We start from the raw sequence: 18,656 nt of genomic DNA, 5'->3' as shown, positions 1-18,656 counted from the left end.
CAGCTAACCGCATGAAAAATTTCTGGGGCCACAACTGGTTAAGACATCAAGAGCGACCACTCAGGCAACAGAGTTTCATCAGCAGTCAACAGGAGGATTAAATCCAGTGTGACAGTGATCCACAGGAGCAGCTGCTCAATCTAAAAGAGGTCCTGTTTAATGGAGCAGTAAACGCCTGGACACGATTTTCATTCAGGAGGTGGAAGTCGTGCCTTGTTCCCAGCATGCTGGCTATTTCAAAGTTGTAAGTATGAATGTTGTTTTCAACCACAACACACTTCCTACTTCCTTTCCACTTTAACATATGCTCAGAGTCAGCCCCCCCCCCACCCCCATGTTGAGGCAGCGCTGTTACATTATGGCTACAGTCCACAGAAAGGGTCTAGAAGGAGCAGATTTCCCTCTGGAACTAATTTTCTAATGTTACAGTCTCCTCGAGCCTGGCTGCCTCCCCGAGAAACTCCACATGAGTGGCAGACTATCTCCTCCCTCGTTCATAGCTAGCCCAGATTTTGGCTCCGGGCCGCGGCCTGTTCCCCCAAACGCAGACTGTTGTGCTGACAGCTAACAAATTAGGCCTGATTTACAGCCAGTTGGCCCCCCTCAGCTTACATGGTCCCACAGACCCAAATCTACATAGTTCCAGACCCGCAGACACAGTTCTGGGCTCAGAAAGGCAGACGCAGCCAAAAGCCTAATCGGAGCCAGCAGTCTGCATGAGGTAATGATTATAGCATGGGCTTCTGCTGCCTCCCTGTGGTGAAACAGTGGCTTTCAATGTGAGACATGGATCTTTTGTATTTGTGTATTTCAGAACAAATGAAGATTTTAGAGTTTCAAACACTGAAAAATCACTTATTTTCATGTTTTATACTCATTTTGGGAGAGGACAAAGAAGCAAACATGTATCAAAGTGGATGAGGTGAATGACAAATGCCTCAATATATTTTTCCAATAGTTTTAGACTTTGTTTTAAAAAGCTCCTGAGCTAATCTTGTGATTTATTCGCCAGTATTTGGCTCCATTGTCGGTGGTGGTGTTAAATGAGGTTGCAGTAAACAGTGGCTCGGCAGCAGCAACACACACGGAAACAATTAAACCAAATGTAAGCCAGCCCTTCGCTGCAAAGAAACAATACTCCATTACGACTGTGAGTCCTCCGCTGAAAGCTAAAGACACATATTGCTCTCTTAAACACTTGGTAACAGCTACAATATGCTCCACGCTTCCACCTGTGCCCCTTTTTAAACCATTTTCCATACATTGAAACCCATCTGGCCTGCGTTCATGTTCTGCCTGACACAATGATTGCAAAGGATGAACATAATGCATGAGATATGTGAGTGCTTGAAAGTGGTGAAGCACATGATTCATCAAAATGGACCTGTGGTTTTGGCATCGATTCAGACAAACCAAAAACTGAGTGCTTGAATGATTTTACGATTGTTCTTGGGTCAGAATTCAGCCATGTGTGTGAGATTGACTTCTATTATGTTCTCATTTAAGGCCATCTGGGACAATTTAGCTCTAAGTTACTGTGAAAGAGTGAATGTGAAGTGGAACAGTCTGCTCACCTTGATTGTCCACGTGAAAAACGTCACCACGCACTTGGACAGACGAGGAGCTCCGCCCTGGGGGACCCGGTGGACCAGGAGGGCCAGGGAGACCTATTGTTCCTGCAACACCTCTGTCCCCCTTTGGTCCTGAACACCAAGGTGAAATACAGTGGAAAAAAATGAGTCATGTTAGGGTCTTTTTCCAATTGTAAGTTTTTCAAACCATCTATAAATGAGCAGATGAGACTAGATGGTCTGATGATATTTTACCGATGGGTCCTGGAATGCCTGCTCTTCCCGGTGGACCTGGTGGTCCAGCAGAACCTGGAGGCCCTGGTGGTCCAATGGGCCCTGGTATTCCTCTGCCTCCTGATGCTCCAAAAACCCGAGAGTCAGTCAGAATCAAATGTAGAGTTATTCGTCAAGAAAAGAGCTATTCAACTTGTAAAGACAAACTTTAGGTATGAGGTTTCAAAGAAACTCAACAAAGGAGGAGTCAAACAAAGGACACTGTTAATTTTCATAATGGGTAATGTCCCATTGGGATTTTTGGAGCTTGACATACTAGGGACCAAAGTTTAAAGTATCTCAGCCTCTGCTGCTTCAATTTTTTGTTGTTGTTTCTTTGACCCTTTGAAAGCTGGAGCGAAATCATTTTTCTTACTTATTTTCTTACATTTTCAAATTGGTGTAGTTTCTTTCAAAAACATGGGTTTTTTAAGGAAATTAACAGATTTAGAAAATTATTTTGAGGTGGGGAAATGTCTAGTGAAAAAAAAGAAAATGATTTTTTTTAAAAAGAAAAACTATATTTATAATTATCATAATTACATATTTAACATTATGTCACACAACTATAATAATTTAACATCTGTATGAGTTCATGAATTGATTTTCTTTGTAAAATCTTGCATAGTATATCTTTAACACATAGTAAAGGGGTCTAAGATCAGCAGGCAGACATAGGCGCTGGGAAGTCTGTCACAATTATTTTAAAAATACTGCCCACACTGTTATAATAAAAAGCTGGTTGAAAATCACCAAAGGATCCCTTTAAATAAAGGTGAACTTTTCCTTTCATCATCTCTGAATATTTAAACTGCATGTACTGTACTGCATACTGTATTTGTACTCAAATACAGACATTTAGATATCAACAAAGCAGGATCATTTTGTGCTCGTTGTTTTGTTTTTGCCATTTTTGTGTTCATTTTATATTTGTTTTGCCTTTTTTAAAAAATTTTGATTTAAAACAGGTCTTTAAGATCTCCACTACATCTTTCAGAAAGTATGTTTTTGTTGACACCTGGTGGCAGGTATGATGGCGGTCCGATAGGAGTGGGTTGGGGTGCGTCCACCTCATTGTCGGTTGAGCCCTCTGGTAGACTGCTGCCTGTCTGCAGGGATGAACGTCCCTCTTCTAACAGCTTGATCTAAAACAAGAGCATCAGATTTTAGACTAGGTTACACTCTGGTGTGTATTAAGTATACCAATGCACACAAATTCTTGCTTTCAAATAACTTGTAGGCTTGTAGGGATCATTGTTACCTTTGATTCAATGGAATTTATTCTGCTGTTCATGTCAGTGAAACTGGTGCAGTTCAAACACTCTGTAAGAAAAGACAGACAGACAGGATGAGTTTAATTTTTGGGTATACACGCTTCTTCTTCTTCTCCATCTGTCTTTTCCTTTCCTTCTGTCTCTGCCTTGCCTCTTTCATTCCTGTTTCTTTTTTCATCCTGGCACCATCAGTAGGATCTTTCTATCCCACTTTAGCCAAGATACACAAGATAAGCAAGAACAATGTCCATCAAACCAGACGCAAGAATTTATTAGGTATTCCTCCCTAAATCATGTCACTCACTCACAGAATAAATATATCAGACCTCTCTCACTCTCTTACACACACACACACACACACACACACACACACACGAGCCTGGCGCACACCTGCTTGTCTCCTGACTCAGCATGTTTTCAGTCTGTCTGCCAACTCGCCGTGATGGCCTGTGTGCCCACACACTCATATCTTCCTCCAGATACCTAAGCCATTAACTGTGCTTAGCATATGGAAACACAAACACATTCAGACACACAGGTGCAAACATACACACACACACACACACACCTCCATCCACATACATTTACTGCTATTTTCAACAGTCAACAAGAAAAAATGTGATTTATAGACATTTTACAAACACAATATTTTCAATGGATAAGTTTTGTGATATTGTTTATTTGTTTTACTGTCAACAAATTCCAGGAAAAGACCAAAAACAATAAACTGATCCAACTTAATCATGTTGTCCTTTACTATTAAAAACAGATCAACAAGCCACACTGTCCCACTGGGTGAAATGTCTCCTCCTCATGATAAACTTGGGCAATGTAGTTTATGTAGTAAACACAATATATTTTTGGTCTATAGCTGTTGATAATGCTCCATTGAAAGTGAAAATGAACTGAGAGGAATTTGTTTACAATGAGCAAAATATTCAGTAATGTTACACTTATCCTTATAGAAACTGTACAAACATTTTTGCGGGTAATTTGGCACTATCTGCCTATTTTTCCAGCCCTCTCATGTTCATTTTTACATGTAGATCAATGAAAGCATGGAATTATTTACCACTGTCACTGACCAAATTAAAAGAGAAATCACTGTTTAAAACGCAAATAAGGAAAAACTTTGGAAAATCATATTTGTAACATGCTCTGCATCTTGAAGTCTGTAGTTTTGCTGTGAACTATATTGAGTTACAGAGATTTTAGATTCATACATACACATACATGTTTACTCATACATACATAAACTTATCACATATATTGTTTTTCTCTGTCTTATGTTTGCTATTTGTGGTGATAGTAATTTCAAAAGTACCTTTTTAAATAACAGCCACATTTAATGTAATAAGTGTTTTACTTTGTGTGGACTAAAATGTTTAATGTATGTTTTTGAATGTGGACCCCAGGAAGGTTAGCTGTGCTCTAGGGCACAGCTAATGGGGATCCTGACAAATAAACAAATTAAGTGTTTTTTGTTCAGCACCTGCAAAAAAAAAATTTGTTTGCAAGTTACTTTTTATGTTGCCCTCACTGTGTTTTGAACACTTCGCTGATCTCTGTCACAAATGATACCATTCTAGCCACCACTAAACCGCAGATACCACACATTCTCCGCTATGTTGCAATTTTGGAGCCTTTACACCAGCTGTAATCCAAAATCCAAAACACAGAATAGCAGTTTTTTTTATAGAAAACCCAGTATTTGTTCTAAATGTGAGCTGTCTTCTGGTCCATGGCTCATAAGATGTCTGGTATGTCAGCTGTCAGTCCCACAGACAGGACCCACCCACATTGTGGTCATAGCAGGAATACCTAGAACGAGGAACAACTGGTGCTCATAAATAACTAACAACAAAAATGACCCAAACAGCTCCGGTTTGCCTAAATCAGCGTCTCTGACCACAGCACACAGGGTACTAATGGCAGCCACTGAGGTTTCTGCTTCACTGAAATAGGACAGGGTTAAAGTCTGTGCTGTGTCTGATTGTGTGTGTGTCTGATTGTGTGTGTGTGTGTGTGTGTGTGTGTGTGTGTGTGTGTGTGTGTGTTTGTCATGTACATCCAGTCCATGGCTGTGTCAGTCTGCATGGGTGTGGTTTCTCAATGCCTCGTTTCAAAAAATCTTGAATCTCGTCCCGAAGCGCAGCCACAAACGGAAACAACAATCAACAGCTCGACCCAAAAACACATTCCTCAGGATTCATCGACCCACATACTGAAACTGTTGAACCACTGAGGCAGTAATGACCCCACATGAGTTTGTTGTGACTGACTGCGCTGAGGTTTCTTCAGAAACTACAACAAGGACATCAAAGCCGCTCACAGCACAACAGTGAGACTGTGGGCAGTCATGGGCTCCACAGTGTGAGAGGACTGATGAGATGATATGCCTTCATCTCTCCCACAGTTATTCATCATCAGCCCAGAGGAAGCCTCCACCCTCTGACACACTCTCTGTTATACAGCACATCAATCTGATGCATTCCTACAGTTATTCTGTGATGATGTGATGACATTTAGTTTGCTAGCGGTGCGGCTCTGGGAATGGCAGTGTTGGTCTGCGAGATCATGAGAAGATCTACCACTTTGGTTCAGACTTAATTATCTGATCAGACATTAAATGGATTGCAATGCGGTTTGTAAAGACATTCATTGTTCCCAGAGGATGCATCCTGATGTTTTTGGCACTCCTCTCATTTTCCTTTTGGTGTCACCATAAGGTTAATGTTTTTGTTTGTTAGAAAATGTCTTGACAACTATCAGATGGATTCAGGGCCAGACCTAGCGCATTTGGAGAGCTTTGTGTTTTATTTTAGTGTTTAGTATTTTTTAAAGAAACTAGAATTAATGCCTTGCAGTTGTATGCCTCTGCCAACCAGTCAAATTGCAGTTACAGTTTACATCCATATCTGTCCAGACTCATATGTAATCATGGCAGTTGATGATGTGTCAAACATGGATGCTGCTGCAAAGAAGCTACAAACTGCAAAACATGTATGCTTCACACACATCTTCAAACCAGCAGCACAGAAGATCTGTACAGTCAGCAGAGTTTGAGTCACTGATTTAGTATTTAACCACATGTTTCCCCTTCTGTTCCTGAGATATGATGTTGAGTTATGGCCAGAAAAGTGCTTTTGAAAACATTATGATGTTGATGTTGACCTTTGACCTTTTGGATATACAATAGTATCACTCCATTATTATATCCTATTACATATTTGTGTGAAATTTTGTCATTAATATGACTTCTTGAGGTATGGTCAAAAATATGTTTTCAGAGGCCATAGTGACCTTTGACCACCAAATTCTACTAAGTTCATCATTGCGTCCAAGTGGGTGTTTATGCAAAATTTGACAAAATTCCATCAAGGCCTTCTTCTGATATTGCCTTTCCGAGAATGACCAACTACAAACCAATAACAGACTTGACAGTCTCAAGGTCCTTGGTGGCAAGTAGCAGATACACACAAGCATGTGATGGTGTAACTACGTTTTCGATCGCTTGCGCAACACTTCAGTGGCGACTCTGCAATAATGTAGTCAGTCATGCTGCTGCATTGCCATGAATAGAGTAAAAACAGTATAAGAAAGTTAACAGCAAGAACACATTTCTCTTTTTCCAGATAGAGTGATGAAAGAAAACCCAGTTAAAGATTCCACTGAGTTACAGAAGCCCCTGAAAGACTGCTCTATACCTGCTAAACATCAGCATGTTAGCACGGTCATTGTAAGCATGTTAGCACGCAGACATAAGGATTTAGCTCAAAGCAGCGTCGCTGTCGGCCTCACAGAGGTGCTAGCATGGCTCTTAGTCTTGTTTTGTGTTTCAGTCAACTTTTAAATGAGCTTCAGAGAAGTTTGTGCATGTGTTAACGAGGGAGAGGGTGACTGTGACAGCAGTGTATATTTACTCAAAATGTACAATGTCTAGTAGCCACTTCGCTCCACAGTCAACTGACAACCAAATAAGCAAAGCTGCCTCATCCATGATGGTTTTGTGCTCCTAAGACACGACAATAGGGCTACTCTAGGTCCACTGTAATGAGCTGACAAACTTATTCAGTCCTCCTCTCTTGCCTAACAACCGTCAGAAATAAAACCAACCATATCGTATTATGTCATAAACACACACCACAGGAAAACACCAGAGTTGAGTCAGTCTGCCATAAATGTGAACCAGAGCAAAACAGCATTTTTTTGTGTGTGTTTTTTTCTAAAGGTGGCGGGCGGGATTTCCGTTTCTGCAGTTGGAATTTAATTATGTTGGGTTAGAAAACCAAACTTCCGCTGTGCTTGAGCTGATGTTTAGAACGGGACCGCAGCTATAGAGTCTGTTTGGATCCATAATTACACCATGGCAACAAAAGACGGGGTTATTTTTCTTGGATTGCACTCAGCTCGTGGGAAAGATTCTGGATTGTGTTGTCTTTAGTGGGGAACCAAATAAACAGAGAGAATTGAGAAAGTTTTCTACTCCAAAGAGAAGGAAGGATTTGTATGTTTGAGCAGTTTTTCACCTATTCAGATGCTACATCTTGTCTGATATGGTTGAAAAATTAAAGTTTTTTTCACAGTTTTTTTTGGAGCGCCTGGATTTCCCTCTCATTTGATCCTGTTGGTACCTGGTTTCCATGAGCATGTGATACAAGTTTGTGACCTGCGTTTGATTTTGGTCTACAGAGCAACCAGTCATTTCTCTCTCTTTTTTTCTATGGTTGAAAATTCACTTGAAATTATGACTAGCAACTGACTGGCCATTTTTGAATATTTTTGCCCTTTTTTTAATCACAGGAAAGACATAGCAAATGCAGGGTTACAAAATAAGTGAGAATCATTTAAAATGACCAGAGCAACATGGTCTTACTCCCAACTGGTCAAATGCCAATGCTTGGTCTGTAGCCTTCAGTGTCAGACATCAACACTCAGAGACATACAGTACTTTTGCGGCAGTAAGTGACGCTCCGGGCGGCATGTTATGACAGCACTGGCAACTACCGTAGTACAAAGAGTAAGAAAGCGTGACGTTAGATTACCAGTAACAAAAATATCTATCTTAAGCCAAACCATGATGTTTTTTGCAAACCTAACCACAAACTTTTTTTGCCTGAACCATTAATACTGGACGTGAAAGCACTGTGAAGCATGTTTATTTTCCGTGAAGCACTGCCTGCTTCCTTTTGGCACCCATGTTAACAAATTGGACTGTTCACACTGGACACAGCGCAACACAGAACGTCTTGGCTGTCTCGCGCTTTGAAATGACAGTTTCGGCATCTGGTCCATTTTTTTTTAGGAGCCGCAAGCAAATCTGGTGAGAAAACACACGAAAAATGTATTGTAAATTAGATGAAGTGTGTACTAAATATGATATAAATGATCTGATTATGATAAAAATTAAAAATGCATCCCATGATCCCATATTTTTGACTGTTGTGTCTAAATAGAGAGCTAGAAAGATGAGCGGACACACAGACACACAAAGACACATGAGCAGACAGAGACAGAGATCTAGATATGATTACAACAGCAGAGGAGCAGACTCGCTGGCTACCCAGCACGGAGAAATGCATGTCTGGTGTGAACGTCTATGTGACTGCTGACAGGGCGGCTACACAACAGTTAACGTAATGGGGTGCTTCCACTGTGAAGTTGGCATATAGAAAAGTAATCCTAAAACTAAGTTTTTTAACCTAGGTTCTAAGTTAATTTAAAAAAGACTTTATTCATTTAACCAGAAGAAACTATGAAAACAGAAGTTACACTATGCAAATTAACAAGCGTAAATTGACAAGCCCTCCTTGAACATCCAAAACTGACGCTGGAGTGCCTAGAGCATCACAGTTTGATGTGTAGGGCCACTGACTGGAAATTCGACAAGTTGGGAGTGGCAATGTGTTGACCACAGCCACAGAATACTTTAATCACATAAAATGCAATTAACAAGTATATCAAATTGCTGGTATATGCACCATGTTAAAGGATTAGATGTTCATAAATAACATGACATGGAAGGAAATCTGGCGTTAGTCTTATGTGAAAAGCTCAAATGTGAAGTCTGGCAATGAAAACTGAGAGACGAGAACAGACCTCCAGGCAAAGCAGAAGTGTAAATAAGATTAGAAACTCTGGAAGATAAATCTCAATTTAAGCATCAGATGAACCAAAACAAATAGCACATTTCATCTTGAAGAACTAAAAAAAAAAAAAACGACTTGATGAATCATGCCTTCCGTTATTGTGTGATCTGCAGTACAAGACAGCACAGGATCGTTTTGGCAAGATTGTAGGAAAGACTGCGGGCATCATCTGTTGAGACATTTCCTTCATTAGCCCTGGATATAGATCAAAGAAATCAGTTGAAATTTCTTGCAGTTTTTTTTTTTGGTACACACATACACACAGACGACCACAGAAGACACCATGACGCACACAGCTAGGGGCAGTCATTTTCATTGCCACTAAAAACTCACTCTGTCTGTATTTGTGAGCAGAACAGGAGGATGATGTATTGAAACATCTTCTTGGACCTTCATATGAGTCTCTGTCACATCCCCAAGATACACAGACAAGTGTGTGTCCAGTCTGTGTGTGTGTGTGTGTGTGTGTGTGTGTGTGTGTGTGTGTGTGTGTGTGTGTGTGTGTGTGTGTGTGTGTGTGTGTGTGTGTGTGTGTGTGTGTGTGTGTGTGCGCAGACCACAGTCAGCCTCCAAGAGCTGGCTGTGTCCCAGGAGCCTGTTGTGTGTCAGCCCCAGCCAGCAAGTGGTCGGCTATTGCTGGCATGAAGAACAACTGGCACAGAACACACACCAACAGACAGACAGACACGCGCACACGCGCACACGCGCGCACACACACACACACACACACACACACACACACACACACACACACACACACACACACACACACACACACACACACACACACACACACACACTCCTACTGTCACAAACTTTCTCACTCACTAAATCACACACCCACTTGACCGCGGCGGCTGGTGGAGGACGGTAAACGCAGCTTTGTTTTTTGTTTTTTTTGAAAACCAATATGTCTCATACTCCACAGAGGGACCATTTAACATTTTTCAGCTTGATGCCAGCTGACAGGCCACACACCATTTCTTTAAACTGAAGCATTGCAACATTTTGCAAGTAGAAATACCTGGCAATTAATGGAATTTCCCATTAAGTTTGATGCACGGTGCCATTATTTCATGCAGAACAAGACCTGGTCAGCGACTAAATAATGGACTTCAGAACCTCAATGAGGTGCGGCTTTTTATCTCACATTCCTCTGTACAAAATGCTGCTACATGACAGGCGGAGACAAACTGAATCTCTTCCAATCTGAGAAGACACCCAATTTCTCTGTCACCCCCTCGTCCATCATCACCTGCACCATCCAGCACACAAATAGTTGCTACACATCAGTCTCAGTTCGAGATGAATGGCCCTGCTGGTGCACAGACATACAGTCACAGTCATGTATGAGATGAGGTTGTGTGAAGTTGATTACAAGGTGATCGGCTGAAATAGAGGCAAAAAATTTGAACAGGCAACAACAAGATCTCATGCAGTTGTGTCTGATGAAATCAAGAGAATGAAAATGGTGGAGACACATTAAACTGAGGGAATAAGAACAGCAGCAAAATATCCCTGATTACAAGTCATATCAGAAGGTATGACATGAGCACACGATGACAGAAAAACAGAACTCTCTGAGTCCTGATGCACGCAAAAGGTAGAGACTATGGAAGTTGTGAAGACAGTGGAGTTCAGCAAGATTTCTTTAATCTTAACTGGAGTGTAAATGTTTAGTTTTTAGGGGCTTCATTGGTGGCAGCGCTATTTAGTCAGTTGATTGATGGATACAACAACTGTCTGATGGATTGCCATAAAATTTAGCACAGACATTAATTTACCCCTAGAAGACAAACTTTATTACTTTTGTGAATCCTACACTTTTCCTCTAGTGCCATCATCCAGTCAAAATAATTTGGTTTATGACTGAGTACCTGAAAGACTAGTGACACTCCCATCAGCGTCAGCTGTACTCTGTGTTGAGTGCTAAAGGCCCTGACACACCAAGATGATGGTCAGCTGTTAATCAGTGGTGGGCCACTGGTGAGCAGCTGTCGCCCTAGTTTGGGGGGGGGGTGTCTTACACCATTAGCCTTAGTTGACCATTGTTCGTTTTTTTTTTTTGACCGATTCAGCATGTTGAGTCTGCATCAGTTATGGCAGAGCCCGTGGGTGAATAAAATCACTGATTGCTTTTCAGCAAACGACATCAGTCAAGAAGCCTTGAGATCAAAACAAACTTGTTATGTTAGGTGTGATTATTTTTTTAGCCATTAAGCTCTTAAGCAGAAAGAGTTCATAATCGTTTGTGTTATTGTGTTCACTGACACATCATTAACATCCTTTGCTCTTTCAGTATCAGGTTGTGTTGCTAATGTGCTAAGTGGCTAATTAACATTTTCAATTTGTCCTTTTTGAATGACAAATGCAGACTACCGCCTCCTGCTGGTATAGCGAGTTTATTCCTCTCACCCAGGAGCAGAGTGTATGTGCAATTTGGTCATTGGCTGTAATCCTTGGGCTGTGTTCAAGTGCAACTTTTTGGTGGAGATGCAGGCGGCATGATGTGACGAATCAGTCTGCCTTTGTCACTGCCAGTTCTTTGACGTTGGTTTGGTGTGACTGTAAAAAATGTTTTCTTACATACTAAATTAATTTAGTTCGTCATGGTGCTAAATAAACATTATACCTGTATGTTGACACTGTCATTGAGAGCTAGCATGCTGATGATAGCATACAGCTGAAAGCCATGCTATGTCTGAGTACAGAGCTGCCAGTATGGTACTAGTGTTGATAAGAGAAGACTTCACAAACTACAGCGATTTGTTTCTCATTAAAAACAGAACAAAACAAAACGTGTCATATGATTTCCAAACTTGCAAATTGGAAATTTCCAGTGGGGCTTGAAGGCAGCAGACAGATAAACATACACACCCTTACACATTAAGAAGTTCCTGGCCTGTCTTCACTGCTGCAACCAGATCGCCAAAATAAATGTTTGGTTTGTGTGTCTGCGAAACATGGATAAGTATCTTCAAAAAGGTTTTATTTTTCAAAAAACACTGGACTAAAAACTTTAAAAACAAGACGTTCATCCAAACACCTTCATCAGTTGTTCCGTTTGCAACAGGAAGTAGCTCTGGTAAATAAATACACACAAAGCAGTCACATGACAAGCACATGGCATGAGATCACATGACTTGTGGGAGATATAGTCCATGGGCGTGTTTGCACTACTCCTGCGTTCCAATACCCATACTACCATACTATTTAGTATGCCAGAAAAAGATTTAGTATGTCCCAATATGAAGTATGTGAAACGCAGTATGCAAAAAATAACAGGATCTCCTACTACAACTGGCTGCATTTTGCAGAATGCAAGCCAGCATGCTTTGCTGGCTATTCTGACCCACAATCCTCTGTGCAGCAGATGATACGTCACATACGTCACGGTATGTCACGCAAATATGAACAAGGACACAGACAACACAATGACAGATGACAGCGCATTCAAGTGTAAGTACTAATAATGTTTTGCAACTCGTGTGTACAATTGATATCGTAATATAGTATCGCTGCATGAAGCTGAATGGATAAATGAGTGAAAAAATGTCAACCAATATTTGAACGAATGTTAACTTTGTATGGCCTAGTGTGTCCCAGTTGTGTGCATACTGCATGCAACAGTATGTACTTTATAAGGCCATCTGTAGTACATATGAAAGTAAAAAGAAAAAGTATGCGATTCGGAACGCAGCATCTCCCACAAGTCATGTGATCTCATGCAATGTGCTTGTCATGCATGGAGCATAAGATAGAGCCCATAGAGTAAATCGCAGCAACCACAAGGCCCGAATGAGTAATCAAGGTCTTAAAGTAAACATAACAAATGGGAGATGAAGGTGAGCGCTATAAGCATCAGTATAGATGCGACTGTACGAGATTAAATGAAGGAACAAGACAGAATAAATGGAAAGGTTTGTCCTCGTCTGAAAAAAACATTACCGTTTTCGAGTGAATATGCCTTTGAAATAATGAAGCATTTGCCCAAAAGTTCCAGGAAACCATAAAACAACATCTGGGGCTTTAGTGTCTAAGTTTAATGTTTCAACAAAACTGTTGTGAATGTTTGGTTATGTTTAGGCATGAAAACAACTTGATTACGGTTAGAAAAAGATCATGTTTTTTGCTTGAAATACCCTGTTTAGGGCGCGCAATCACAAAATACCCATTTTTGTTGCAATGGCGGACAGCTTGACAGCCATCTCACATGAGAGGACAATATCAGCACGTACACATGTAATCAGAACTGCATCACTTTAGAAACATGCTTATTAAACGTACAAATGAATCACATCCAAGTTTTCTTCTGGCAACTGGGCTGACTACAGACAGATCGCACCAACCTTCTTTGACACATGTGGCTCTTATCGACCTCTCAAACCTTTCCAGGAATCCTTTTAGGAACTCTACCTGCTTAAGTCAGCATAAACAGATGTGTGGAGTTGCGGACAGAAAAGACAGAGGGACAAATGGAGGCAGGAAGACCCAATGGTAAGCTGACGACAGAAATGAAAAACCACAGAAAGACTATGAACACAGCGTCATCCATCAGGCAGATCAGACCAGGACCAGGACCAGCTGAGCTCTCCCATAGCTCCCAGCAGGTCAGAGGGCATTGTTTGACCTAAATATGAGCACAACCAGGGACGTAACAGAGACATCAGTCATATCCTCACTCTGCAGAGCTCTGAAGGAACACATGTGGGAAATGGTTCTGTTTTATCACTTTACTCCAAGGAGAGGAGAGCGGCAGATCTAAAGGACACAGGAAGTTAGATAGGAGGAAAGCAGCAAAGAATATAAAAGATGAAGAGGCCGGCAGTGGCAAGGAAAAGCAGCAGCAAGGTGAGGGCAAAAGAGCAAAGGCCTGCAAGGGGATGAGAGAGGATGATAAAATGGAAAAATGGGAGAACTCAAAGGCATTTCTGTATGGTATTTTACAGCTGGTGTTCTTGATAATCCCTCCAACGATGGGTTTTAACACACTTTCTCCTCATCCAGCTGCAGAGGGGAAACGGTGACTTTAGCAGCTTCACAACCGTAACATTAACAGATTAGCACATTTTGACATCCTAAGCTTCCAGCCACCTTTTCACTTCTTTAATGAAATTCATTGTTAACTTCACTAAATAAACTCCTGCGCTGTCACACCTGGCATTAAACTTTGTTAAACTTCTTTTCTTGAGCTTTTGCATGAGATCAAAAGTGGCCACTGTCATCAGGGGAGGTCCCGCACAGACATTACCCACAATCCCTACTGTTAATATAATCTTATGTGCAGATGGATCCTGGGGGGTGCAGCTCTGACGGAGCAAAGAGGAGGGGGCAGGGACCAACGATGGGGAAATTACGAACACATTTCTCCCAAATGTGTTCCATGCCGTCATGTGTTAGCACAACTCTGCTGAAAGCAAAATGTAAATCTTGAGATGCACTGTACACAGCCAGCACAAACCAGACTGTCAGAAATATTGACGGGTCGGGGTGTCAACGAAATGTATTCTGAAAACACCCACTTTCCATTAGCAAAGACAGAAAAAATTCAGGCTTTGCAACCGGCTCGGCCTCAGGAGCTCGACTATGAGCTCCATGAGATTTCAGAGTGTTTAAAGTTAGTACAGAGGACAAAACAAGAAGCAGGGAATACACCAGAGAACTTAAAATAGAAGCCAAAAGCTACTGTAAAAGCACTTCCATTGCACATTTCATTAAGCAGCTCAAACAAGGGCATCAGTTTTTCAGATTTGTGCAGATTTACATGCTAAATATCAAACATTTTGCTGGTTAATAGTGACAGATGTCCATCGCAATTTTCCTAATTTCTGAAAACACAATTTGACATATTGAAATTGCTTGTTCGGTCCAAATATGCAAATGTATTGAGTATCACAAAGGGAAAACTGAGGCAGAAAATCCTCAATGTTAAGAAGCTGGAAGAAGGCAGTGTTCAGCATTTTTGGCTTGAAAATTTCTGAAATTATTAATCGATTGTCAGAGTGATTATTTTTCTGTCGATCAATTACGAGTGTAGGTTTTGTTTCAGTACTGGTAGAAATGGGATACATATGAAACAGAGATATGGAGGTCCTCCCCCAGGAAATCTGAGCATCAAACACTGTAAGAAGTATTTCACCACTGGAGAGATGGTCCTTCATAAATGTGCCTATACAATAAATCTGTCTATACAGTAGAAAGACGTAAATACCTCTTTCTACTGTATAGACAGACAAAGAAAACAGAGAAAAAAGGCTGTGGCATTCGCTTTAGCTCAAGAGGTAGAAAACTTAAAACTACCAGAATGCACTGTACCACAGCACCCCAATAAACGCTGGTGGGTAACATAATGCGAAATCGTTTGTTTGACGTCAGTGGCCGCCAGTTGGTAACAAACGATTTTTAATTACAAGTGAACAGTAAGCTAAAACATGTTTCTAAAAACATTTTAAGGCTTTGAAATAGGCAGTGCAGTAACATAATCTTGGTTTATGCAATCAGTGCTGTTTAGTTTTACCTTTTGATCTGAGTTTGGTCTAAGTTTGAGAGAGGGAGAGAAAGAGAGGCCGGGGTCTCTTGGTTCACTTCTGTACTGTCTGTGTCCACGGTGACGGCAATACAGCCTGTAGTTCAAGCAACAGCCCGAGAGCCACCATCCAATGACGCAAAACATATTATCCAGTGTTTTGGGGGGTTAAGACTCTACTCCTTCCATGTCTTTATTGGGGGGGACAAATGCACATGTTCTAAATATTGAGGGGGACATGTCCCCGGCATCCCTACTGAAATCTACACCCATGCAATCAACTAAGCAACTCAAACATTGATTTAACTGTCTGTGAAGGCCTTATTAGGGATGATTTTCATATGACATATGAATCCAAAGCCTGACATACTGATAATGAGTGCACTGGTGCCAACACAGACTTGGCCTTTATATTGTGCTTTCCCTTTTTGAGTCAAAACAAAGACAGTACCTCTCAGATCACAGCAAAACAAAAAATTCATTTTGTACTCCAAGTCACCTACTTTTCTTAGGGGTGGTAACACAAGAATGAAACAGAGTCCGATAGAGAATGATTCAGGGTTTGAGGATGAAAACAACAAGAGCGTGTGAGGAGGTGAGAGAAACAAGCATCTCCTCAGCTTACACAGACTTAACTCGGACTCCAGCCTTCTTCATGTGCCCTGTCTCTACGTCTCAGAGGGCCTCAGGGGCCTCTGAAGTGGAGCCAGAACCCCATCACACTAAAGCCAGAGGTGATGTCATCTTCATTGGTTAAGGCTGTCCTTTCTTGCTCTGATAAAACAGCTGGCTTAGAGCCCCCAGTGCCGCAGTTTTCTGCTCTGCAGGGCTGCATTAACAGGGTTTGCAACATTAACACTTAAAAGATAAATGCACAAACTCACACACAGAATTCTGTTAGCAACCAAAATTGTCCACAATTAAAGAAATAGTTTGCAATTTGGGGAAATGGTTGTATTTGTTTTCTTGCAGAGATTTAGATGAGAAGATTGAGTCTCACGTTTGTGCTGTGAATATGAAGCTACAGAAGATAGCTTAGCATAAAGACTGGAAACAATGGAAAGCAGCCTGGCTCAAACCAGAACTAACAAAATCTGCCAACATGTTACATCTTGTTTGTTTAAAGGAATACTTCACCCACAAAAGGACCACTTGTATATCAGTCACACACCCCATGTTACATTGAATTCCTTAAGAATTCTTTGTTTTTCTCACATGCCTCCGCAGTGAATGAAGGATCCAAAAAAATTTTTAAAAATCATGATGAATTGAATAGGCAACCACATTTAATGACAACAGAACAATATGAAAACATCAGTTTACAAACTCTCATAAAACTTGTTTTTTATCCATTCGTATGCTCATCGCTTCCCAAACATACATTTTTGCTAAAACCTAAAATTCTGACAAAAATAAAGACACATTTATCATTAATAATTGCCGCATGAAAATTAACCAGAATGCAGGTAATTAAGTGTGTGATGCTCAAACTTTCCTGGCCAAGGACCCCCAAAACCCCCACTTCCTATATGCCCCCTTAATGTTGACACAAAATTTATGTCCTTGCTGAAAGGACCGGCCTATACCTTCTTTGAACCATTCACTAGAAAACTTTCTTTGAAGAACAAACGAAAAAGAAGCGGTATAAATTTTAAATGTTCTCCCGTAGTATTATCGACCATTATTTCCAAAGAATCCTGACATACATAAAATACTGAATTCACCTACTTCTGTTAATCTACATGAGGAGAACCAGTCTTTGTTTCGGAGCCTGATCCTGGTGCGGTCACGTATGTTACAAAGACCTCGCAGAGGAGTGTCACGCTCATTAATCTCAGTGGGGCCACTTTCCCACAGAACCGGCTCTCTGCTTCGTTGCTGTCTGGGCAGCTTGTAGCAGCTGGAGCCCTGTGGGACAGAAACCCTCCTCATTACACTTCACTTCTCTTCTCTTGCTACACAGCTGTCTCTGCACTGCCAACTCTAACACCTTGTTGTTTCTTGTGCACTGGTCCTAACTTTCTCCCCTCAGTGTCCTCTCCTTCTCTCCTCGGTGTGAAGCAGACTGTCAGTGACATCAGCCTCTGTCTTTCAGGTCTCCCCGCTGAGTCGATGTGGCCTTCTGTCTCTCCATATGGAGACAATTTTCCTCCTGCTCTGTAGCCATTAGAACTTGCAAATACATTTCAGTAAACGTTAAATAAACAGCCAGATTACTTATTCACACTCCTGCAACCACTTTGGTCTCAAGTGAACCATAATCTCTGGCAGCACCGACTCAGCGGATGCAGCTATGTGTTAATCTTTGTGTGGAATAATATCTACAGCAAATCCAAATAATGGTTTCCAAAGGCTTTGTAATAATGTCTGTGTTTATTCCATTAGTAATAATGTGTGTTTTCTTAACTCGTGGTAAATCTTGGCTCTCCAAGTGCAACAATGAATAATTTTTGCAAAATGGAACAAGGTGCGGTAATTATGACCAATAAGCAAAACTTGCTCATTGAGGTAACTGTTAATGTTGGACATATGTGGACAGATCGTGCCAGCGTTTTTCAGTGACACATGAAATGCTCCATTGCCCAACCCCCCAAAATCTGAAATTTGCTGAGTATACTAAATAATTTTAATAGATCACTGTTAAAATAGCTGCATTTTAAAGGTCCAGGCTGTAGGAGGGGAGTATAGTAGCAGAAAAGGAATATAAGTATGTTTTCTTACAAATCTAATTTGTTTTTATTACCTTAGAATGAGACATTTATATCTACACAGGGAGCGGGACATCGTCCACAGAGTCTGCCATGTTTCTAAAGTAGCCCAGAATGGACAAACCAAGTACTGGCTCTAGATAACGGCATTTGCA

The 18,656-nt window shown here is 41.0% G+C and overlaps 1 protein-coding gene across 4 annotated transcripts in view; it reads right to left on the bottom strand.

Annotated features, from left to right (window-relative positions):
- Positions 1 to 18,656, bottom strand: part of col26a1 (collagen, type XXVI, alpha 1) — a 32,720-nt gene that overhangs the window by 6,489 nt on the left and 7,575 nt on the right. For 3 of the 4 annotated variants that reach the window (XM_088078974.1, XM_088078973.1, XM_088078972.1), the window contains 4 exons: positions 3,106 to 3,167; positions 2,863 to 2,989; positions 1,827 to 1,931; positions 1,575 to 1,703 (listed from right to left, as the gene is read on the bottom strand). In XM_088078974.1, coding sequence (XP_087935100.1) covers positions 1,575 to 1,703; positions 1,827 to 1,931; positions 2,863 to 2,989; positions 3,106 to 3,167 — 423 coding nt within the window. The remainder of the gene's footprint in view (positions 1 to 1,574; positions 1,704 to 1,826; positions 1,932 to 2,862; positions 2,990 to 3,105; positions 3,168 to 18,656) is intronic. The other variant, XM_042486846.2, reaches the window with a different exon arrangement.

This window comes from Plectropomus leopardus, chromosome 6, assembly GCF_026936395.1.
Source record: "Plectropomus leopardus strain MGB_pleo_1.0 chromosome 6, ASM2693639v1, whole genome shotgun sequence".
In the NCBI taxonomy this organism is placed as follows: domain Eukaryota; kingdom Metazoa; phylum Chordata; class Actinopteri; order Perciformes; family Serranidae; genus Plectropomus; species Plectropomus leopardus.
Note: the sequence above shows the minus strand (reverse complement) of the source record. Positions and strands in the feature narration are given on the sequence as shown.